Consider the following 8,944-nt stretch of genomic DNA (forward strand, 5'->3'; position numbering starts at 1 on the left):
ATGATGATGATGATGATGATACTTCAATATTAATAATAATTCATATCATAATCACCAGCCGGGTATAGTGGCCTTCCAATTTGTGAGCGACAATCACAATATTTTGACTCCTTGAACTGTACTGAAACACCTTACAATGACAAATCTTTCTAACCAACTTATTTCTAAAAAAATTGAAACGTGTTTCGAATCTGGAGGGCCTACAATGTCAGCTGGTCGGCATGTATGCAGAGTGGATATGATTCAGATGGACGTGCACCGAGATCGGACACACACATTAATTACAAAAACTTTTGTGTTACATAAAATTTCTATAATGACAAATAAATAATAGTGTGAAATTGAATGTAAGCTTCAATTTAATTACAAAAACAGATCAAATGAACGTCTCGGGTTTCCCCTTTATCAACAAAACATGATGAATGAAACACTACAGATGAATGAGATAATGTGGTAGTGGCGTTCAACTACCACATTATCTCATTCATCTGTAGTGTTTCATTCATCCTGTTTTGTTGATAAAGTGAAAATCCGAAACGTTCATTTAATCTGTTTTTGTAATTAGACTGAAGCTTACATTCAATTTCACATTATTATTTATATCTTCGAGCTTCGAGCAGCACCATTTACATTTTTAATGACAAAATTTTTTGTAGAAGCCATATTTATGACACATGATATTACAACAGTGTTGAAAATGACATACGATTACAAATAATTATTGAAAACAAATTATTCCATAATTACTCAATGAAGCGCAATATAGTTGTGTCGAATGATACAATGTAACCTTTTCTTACAGCCTCCATTACTCACGATGTGACCCATCGCCTCAAAACAGTATTGTGTCTAAAAATAATATTTATAGTCAAAAAATGAGATTATGGTAAATTTGTTATTGACGTATCGAAGGGAAAAAAATTATTTCCGAAATTGATAAAAATTAGAACACTGGTCGTTCTAACTTTTAAAATTGCTGCTGGGTGTCCAGTTTACTCCAACAAAAGATTTTCTTGAGGCGATGGGTCATATTATGTGACATGTGTTATGTAGGAGTTGGCCTGATGTTTTAAACTCTAATAAAATCTTCCTTTGAGGAGGATCAATTTCATTTCTCAAACTTTAAGAAATTTCAATTTACTTTTTCAGTTTTGCTTATAATTTCGGCTTCAAACTTAATTGTCTTATGATAATTCATTTCGACATTTACCCGATTGACACGGGGGTTCACAAATTACAGGAGAATCAGCATTGCATTCAGTACGATCAAAGACACTGAAATCGCCAATACTGAGATGTGCGTGGCAGACGTGGCGGAGTTATTGGACGTCAAAGAGGAATGGCCTTCACCTTCTTTCATCAGATCAGTTTTGACCGGTTTGTTCTGGATAATCGTTACGACATTGATGGTGACCTGGGTGTCCCCATTTGTGTTGACGTCTGGTGTCAGGGAATCCACGTAATCCAACACCGTCCCGTCGCTACTCCGACCTCGTCCAAGGTTGATGTTGTTTTTCTTGTTGTTAGACTTTGATGATTTAGAAGTTTGTCGAAAAGTAGTTGAAACTGAATTCCTCACAATATTGCCGCTTACCTCAAGATTATTATTGTTTTTATTGTCGCCGGAAATTTGTGAGTTTTTGTTGATATGATCGCTTTTGCTTTTATTGTGTTTGTCTTTCATTTTCGATGGGTTGTTACCATTTGGTTCAAGGTGGTGGTGATTGCGATTATTACTGCTGACATCATTGTCGCTGTGTGTGCCGATACTGCTATCATTGTTCTTGTTGCTATTGTTGTTGATGCCGTTGTTGTTGTTGTTGTTTTTGATGCCGTTGTTGTTGTTGTTGTTGCTGTTGTTGTTATTGTTGCTCTTGTTAATATAACTACTGTTGTTCTGGACGTGGATACCGCACAGCTCGTTGAATTGCATCACGGACTGGGAGCTGAGGATGTTCTGGACACGTTTGAGGTTGGCCTGTGATGGACAGTCGGTCAAGGACGAATGAAGACAGAGTAACACCTCTTGGTAATTGCTGGGGAGAGAGAGGTTAAAACAAATTAGGATATGATGAGGTAAATATAGGAGGAACAAATTAAGAAAGTGTATTCATTGAACGAGTTTTATGGATTCACAATTTTCAATCCGCATTGTAATACTTTCTTTATTCCATCAGGCTCTACGGAAACAAAATTCGATTTAATTTAGTACAAATCATCCGTTGAGTTCCGTTTTTGTACTAATGCTCTTACAATATCAATAACAGCCGGAAGCCAGACTATCATTCACACCCAAGGCGACATAAAAGTGTCATTACCTAAAGGCGGGTGCCAGAAATGAAGTGAGTAGAAAAGTGCCAGAAGACAAAAGAGAATAAAAAATTCCGCGGCTCGAGTTTTTCGTTCGAAATTAACAAAGGTTGACTTTTGACCAGAAAAAAAAAAATTAAATCACATCGGTCCGATCATCATTGACGTCACCATTATGTGTTTTGCATAAAACCGTTTTTATTAATGAAAGTCAATTTTTAAGCAATAGGTATTCTAAACTCTAAATTATTTAAGACCTCAAATACCCATCTACTTTTTAGAAATGTGGAGCGGGTCTTTTTTCAATCTTCGCGCTCGCTCAGATGATAAGTCTACTCTCCTCCAGATATGCTGCTGTCCTCTGGAAATCCCTCAATATCCAATGGAGTTTATTCCTCACGCTGGTTGGGGCAGTCGGTGGTCAGTTTTTTCTCCTAAAGACAGAGAAGGTTGGGCAATTCTGTACGATATGTTCACCTATCATACTTTCTGTTCCACAGGGTCACTGACTTGGTTGTTCTTTGGATTTCTTTGACTTTGGATTTGGTATAGAGGCTGTGGTTTAATCTGTTATGACCAGTTCGCGTCCTAAAGATTATGACCTGCTCTTGTCTGGTCAACTGAAAAGGTGGGTCATTCCTGTTGTAGTTCGGATGCTGCTCATTCCAACAAGTCAAGAACAGAGATCTTATGATGTTCTTTGTTTCTTTATATAATGAAGCATCATCATCCTGTAGCAATCTGGTTCCTTTCTTAACGACATCTGCAACTTTATTACTTTTAGTAGCGCAGTGAGATGGCGTCCATTGGGATCTATTCATGAAAAAGGTTTCGTTTCAAAATACCTTTATAAAAAGTCTTTCATTTGTCTTAAATTGACCAAATGTGGTCTTTAAATTATTTTGTTAAAAAGCAAAACAGAAAAGAGAACAACAAAAAAGAAAACAAACAAACAAAACCAAACCCAAGAACAAGACTTCCAATACAAAGTTATGTTCTGGTAAGAATAACATCTCGATAAAAAGTCTTTTGTTTTGTCTGAAATTGGTTGACCAAATGTGGTCTTTAGATTATCTTTTTTTTTATAAAATAAACCGACCCCCCCCCCCAAAAAAAAAAAAAAAAAAAAAAAACCAAAAAGAAAAATCAAAAACTAAAAACAAACAAATAAACAAACAAAAACACAAAAACAACAACAACAACAACAACAACAACAACAACAACAACAACAAAAAAGACCCCCAAAACAAAGATATGTTATGGTAAGAATTTAATATCGGCTCCAGATTGAATACCTTCTCCAGTTATTCCTTTGATTTACTGATGTAGATGTGTAGTTTGCATTCCTTTCTTGCCATGTGCTTATCGTATCTTGATTTAGATCTACAAACTTCAACATTTGAGACCAGGCTGAATGTTTTTCTAATCATAAGGCATCCCATTGTTGATCTAATTCGATTGACTGCTGTCCTTACCTTTTCACATGAACATGAAAAAGGGAAAGCCTTTTCGAATCATTATGGCAATGGAGCAGCGTTAACTCCAATTGGTGTGGCCTGATTTAATACGCTGTAAAATTTACCTGCTATCATTTTGATAGGACGTTAGCTTAACTGTCGTGAAACATTTCCGCTATTTCTAATTAAGATCCAGCTAGCTATTCAATGATCGGTGGATAAAGCGGTCAGAAGAAAACAACTGACCATATGCGTATCCCTTCTCTAACTGCCGAGTCATCTCCCAGGATTTCAGAAGACAATGAAATTTGCCATAATAGTAATAGGAATGGCAAATTAGATTATTTTTTTTTTCCAAAACAAGTGTTTACGAAAGTTTTTCCACATTTTTGGCCTAACAAAATAGCAACTGAGGATCTTTTACAAAAAGCTGAAATGACCCCGTTTCTGAAACAGTCAAAAAGAAGATGGAGATGGATGGACAGGATTTCCGGAAAAAGAAGGGGGCCATCGCAAAAAACAGGACTAAGATGGACACCGCATGGGAATCGCAATAGGGGATGGCCACAGGAGACACGGAGAAGATCGGAAGAAAGAAAGATGACATCCTTTTATCAGACCGGGGAAGGGGTGGAGTTGGGGGTTGGGGGGGGGGGGGTCGAAAGCCTTGTGTTGATGAAAAACCACAGATTATTATGTAGTAGTTAGAATGTGCATTAAGTAAAACCTCTATATATGATTAATGTTTATACAGTAAACCTCGTTTAAACTTCTCACCTTTGCTTTACAGTTAACTTTTCATATCGCCCTGTTCAACTTAATGATGGCCACAGCTTATGATATATATTTATCATTAAAAAGGTTAGTAACAAAGCCTAGTCTTTATTCCTCATCAAATATGGACCCCTGAGTAACGGTGGGATAACAGGATTTTACTATTTATTTATCTAAACATTAACTCACTCAACCCTAACACCGACTATATTCGTAGACAACACGGGCTAATTTTACTCCTTGCCTATGTATTACATTTTTCTGAGACAAATTATAGGCGTAGTATCAAAACTAATGTTTTTAATTTTTGCATTTTGATGGTAGTTGAATAAAACTATCTTTGTACATGCTCATTTTTGATACATTTTTTACCATGTTCAAAAGTAGCAACAATCTCTAGGATAGAGTGAGTTAAAATTGATACTTACAGACACATCTTATCCGTCTCCGCTAGGTCCTGTTCCATGTGCTGCATGTGAGACTGGAGAAGTCCAAGCAATGGCTGTGCACATGAGCTGGTCTGTTGTGCGCAGTCGAGGATCTCTTGGGTGGTGGCTTCAATGTTGGAGTCCTTCAGGGTGGTGTTGTTCTGAATCGGGTAGGCGTGAAGTAGGAGTGGTGTCGTGGATAACAGGAGGAAAGTTGTAATTGTTATTTTCATTATTGATGTAGTAAACAGGGATGAAATTGGTCGTCGTGGTGCTGGTGGTTGGGGAGATAGTGTGGGTTGGGAAGGATGTGAGATTCGTTCGGTGTTTCGGAATGGAGGTTGGCATTTCTTGATGTTTTCTCCTCTTGATTGTCGTTTTGTTGATTTTAGGGGAAACGTTGGGGTTGCCTTTATTGTTGTTGTTGCTGGTGATGATGATGATGATGATGATGATGATGATGATGATGATGATGATGATGAGGATGATGATAAGAATGATGATGCTGGTGATGATGATGGCGATGATGATGATGACGATGATGGTTGTGGAAACAAACGAAGTGTCGATGATGTCGATTGCGAAGATGGCAGAGATGATAATGATGACGGTGTAGATAATTTCATTTTCAAAGAACGAAATTGTAAGAAGATTTTATAAATCAAGTCTGTTTGCTCCGACACAGGGCAGGTCGACAAGTGATAGTCTGTTATCGACTTTGAAGTTGTCGATGACGATAAGTCTATGTGTCCTTTAGTATTAAGATGAGGGGAAGAGGATGATGAAATTGTCTTACATCCCATGGACAGGACATCTTCTAAATCAGTCTTTGAACAGCGACGATTTGTTTCCATTCTTTCTTTAATCTGAACTCTTTCTTTTTCCAAAATATACTTCAAAGAAAACCAATAGCCCATCGAAAATAACGACAATACATTCCAGTCAACATTGATTATAATGAAAAGCAAAAGTAGATCAAATTGTCATATCTAGTAATAAGGTCTATTGAAATACGTTAGAATGAACATCTGGGGTTTAAATATTTTGAGACTCGACGATGAATCAGTCACCCTGAAAAAAAAAAGAAAAAGTTAGAAAAGAATTATTATAGTAGATGTCATTTAATTCATTAGTCTGATTATTATGAAAGTAGTCCTCCACAGCCCTTTGGCCCACGGAGCCCGAATTTATCCCAGTTTCTATACCGTGAAACGGACAATAACAATTGCTTGCTCATGCTATCCTTGGATAAGACTTTAGTCTATCGCAAAAGTACTTACCGCCAGATCGAACAGACCTAGCTACCCAGTCATTGCTGGGTGAACCCGGGGGTGGGAGGCGGGGTCGGGGGGGGGGGGGAGGGAGTGGTCGATCAGAATTATATCTCGACTGCCACGGGATGGATCACGGTCCCCTGAGCTATCGGACCCCCCGATTATTATGGGCGTGTCCAAAAAACAAAAACAAAAAACACCCAAACAAAACAAAACACAACAAATCATTGGGTGTTCTTTTTAAACCAGAGGAATCAGTTTGGTCTTTAGTTTAACGCCTTACGTATAATCTTAAAAACTGAACATTTAAATAGCGCGTTCTCTAACTTGACAAGGAGTCCATAGCCGGCAGCAAGGATTTACATGACGTCTGGAAGGCGTTGTTACAACGCTAATAACGTCCGGATACTCATTATACATCTGAGTAGGGTGAGAAAATGTGAATAGTCTTTTCCAAGGACTCAACTATGCGCCACCCAGAGCGAACTCGATCCCTGGAGCTTTTGGTCTGAGGGGAGTGTTATACTACAAGACCACATAATCACACATATTCTGCCGCAATCTGAATTAAAAAAAAAAGACTAGCGTCCGATCCAAGGGTAGCAAGCAATTGCCATTGTCCATTTCACGCATAGAAGCCTGGTTAAATTTGACCCTTTCACGCTATAGAAACCGGGATAAACTCCGGCACCATGGGCTTAATGGCACTTTTTTTTCTGTTTTCCTTTTCTTTATTTTTTTTTTTTGCAGCACAGGACGGTAAACCGAATATCTTGTCTCCCACTCTATAATTTATCAGATTGTAACTGTGGCACAACTTATCACAAAAACAGGAAACATGAAAAATAAAACAATCAGATCGTCATTAACTTGTAACAGCTAATAATTATTTCAATGGAAATTGTAACAAATTAGTAATGATTAAGAAAAACAATAACATTTGGTGCTTTGCCAAAAAAATATATGACTCGCTCTCTACAAAAAAAACAACATGTGAAGCGCATTGAGCATGTTCAATCCGTGGAAATGCGCTATATACATGTTAATATAAATTTATCAATTTATAAATAGGAATTCGTAGATTCCAAACAACCCATAGCCATGCCTCGTTCCGAGAATTGAATTGTCAAGTAGTTTCAAGTAGTGACCCAATTTCAAATCCATTTATTTACAATTGCAGTGGTGGGCGAATCATAAACAATCGTTAACTGAACTCATTAACTTTTTTTCAATTTCAAAGAAAACACATTCCTATTTTTTATAATATCAAATAACGATTATGATCACATCCTGAAAATCTATAAATAAACACATAATCTGTTGAGATTTAAACACGTTTTTACAGTTGTAAAGTTGGGCTCATTAAAAACACACCGTATTTTTAAATGTAGTTACTCGTAGCATGTGTATGATGCGTAGAAAGTGTAAGTATGTCAGGTTGTTTATGGCTTAAGACGCGATGATGTACTCACGCAGATACAAACCTACACACACACACACACAAAAACACACACAGAGACACACACACAGACACACACACACACAGCCACACACACACACACACACACACAGACACACACACACACACACACACAAACACACACACAGACACACACACACACACACACACACACACACGCACACACTGAATGAAAGAACACAGGAGTGTTTATGCTGTACGTAGTTTTTTTCTTCAAAACCCACGTTACAATTATCACAACCTTACGGGCGCTGGCTCAGATTCCAGTGGATAAACTGAGAATAGCAAATTCTGTTAACACATTATAATATAAATAATGAAGAGTTTTGTATCCCGAACGCTCGCTTCAAAATTAATGAGTGCCACATGAGCATACACAAGATAATGCTTCTCTGTAAAAAGATGATGGGTAACTGAACTACGTTTGTATGCACAAAAATATATTTCTCACTGTAGATAAGATGCGAAATTTGTTTCTCTCCACATATTATTGTTAAATTCTGTAGATATTTCAAATTATGGTAAACACTTGTAGCTGTAAAAAATACTTACACTTTCTCCGGAATTTTTCATAGTCGTCCAAAGACAGCCCAATCAAACTTGACAAGTTAAGAACAAAACGTGTTATAACACGCTTTTAAAAAACAAAGATTACAGTCTTAACGCGCGCTTTCTGACAAGAGATTTCTCACCGCTTCACACCAAAACCTGTTGATAAAATGATTTCAGCATTGTGGTTGCTAATATGACTTGCTAAGATGCAGATAACAAGTTAACTGATTTTCTCTGGAAAAACTCGTATTTAATAATTTGGCCAGAAACCTCGTCCTTCAAATCTCGATCGATTTAACTGACCCTGTTGTCCAAAACCTCTCAAACCTGGGACTTTCATTAAGACTTCGCGAAGTCCCATGTTTGATAGTTTTTGACAATATGAGGGTTATTTAAATCGATTGATATTTGAAGAACGAGTTTTCTGGCCAAATATTTAAATACGAGTTTTTTTCCAGAATACAGCTGTTAACGGGTTAAGGAGTCTTGGTTTTCTAAATTCTAAAGCATTCCTGAGCCTCCATCGTACAATGGAATCGCCGTCGTCCTTGTTTAGAAGACGAAAAGAATTGCTTTTGTCCACTCTCTTTGTCACACGAATTCACCCGTGACTCGCCATCACTGTAGGACTTTGGTCTCAAAGCGGGTTGGGGAATGGTGGGGAGGGGG

The 8,944-nt window shown here is 37.5% G+C and overlaps 1 protein-coding gene across 2 annotated transcripts; it reads right to left on the reverse strand.

Moving 5' to 3' along the window:
- Positions 1 to 504: 504 nt before the first annotated feature.
- On the reverse strand, positions 505 to 8,687 carry LOC144978632 (uncharacterized). Of its 2 annotated transcripts, none has more exons than XM_078924932.1 (3): positions 8,276 to 8,687; positions 4,970 to 6,040; positions 505 to 2,036 (listed from the first exon to the last, which is right to left on the reverse strand). In XM_078924932.1, the coding sequence occupies exons 2-3, from the start codon at positions 5,884 to 5,886 to the stop codon at positions 1,235 to 1,237; spliced, it is 1,719 nt and encodes a 572-aa protein (XP_078781058.1). In that variant the 5' UTR covers positions 5,887 to 6,040; positions 8,276 to 8,687; the 3' UTR covers positions 505 to 1,234. The 2 variants fall into 2 exon arrangements, with proteins under 2 accessions (XP_078781058.1, XP_078781059.1); XM_078924933.1 differs by lacking the exon at positions 8,276 to 8,687 and adding an exon at positions 7,618 to 7,751.
- Between the last annotated feature and the right edge of the window lie 257 nt (positions 8,688 to 8,944).

This window comes from Berghia stephanieae, chromosome 8, assembly GCF_034508935.2.
Source record: "Berghia stephanieae isolate SIO BIC M18660-M18661 chromosome 8, UCSD_Bste_1.3, whole genome shotgun sequence".
Lineage (NCBI taxonomy): Eukaryota > Metazoa > Mollusca > Gastropoda > Nudibranchia > Aeolidiidae > Berghia > Berghia stephanieae.

Bases quoted from the DNA above. Each gene is read 5' to 3' on its own strand.
- LOC144978632 (XM_078924932.1), bottom strand. From the start codon at position 5,886: ATGGGCTATTGGTTTTCTTTGAAGTATATTTTGGAAAAAGAAAGAGTT. The intron at 2,037-4,969 runs GTAAGTATCAAT...CTCTCTCCCCAG, and splicing joins GAGACGGATAAGATGTGTCT to CAATTACCAAGAGGTGTTAC.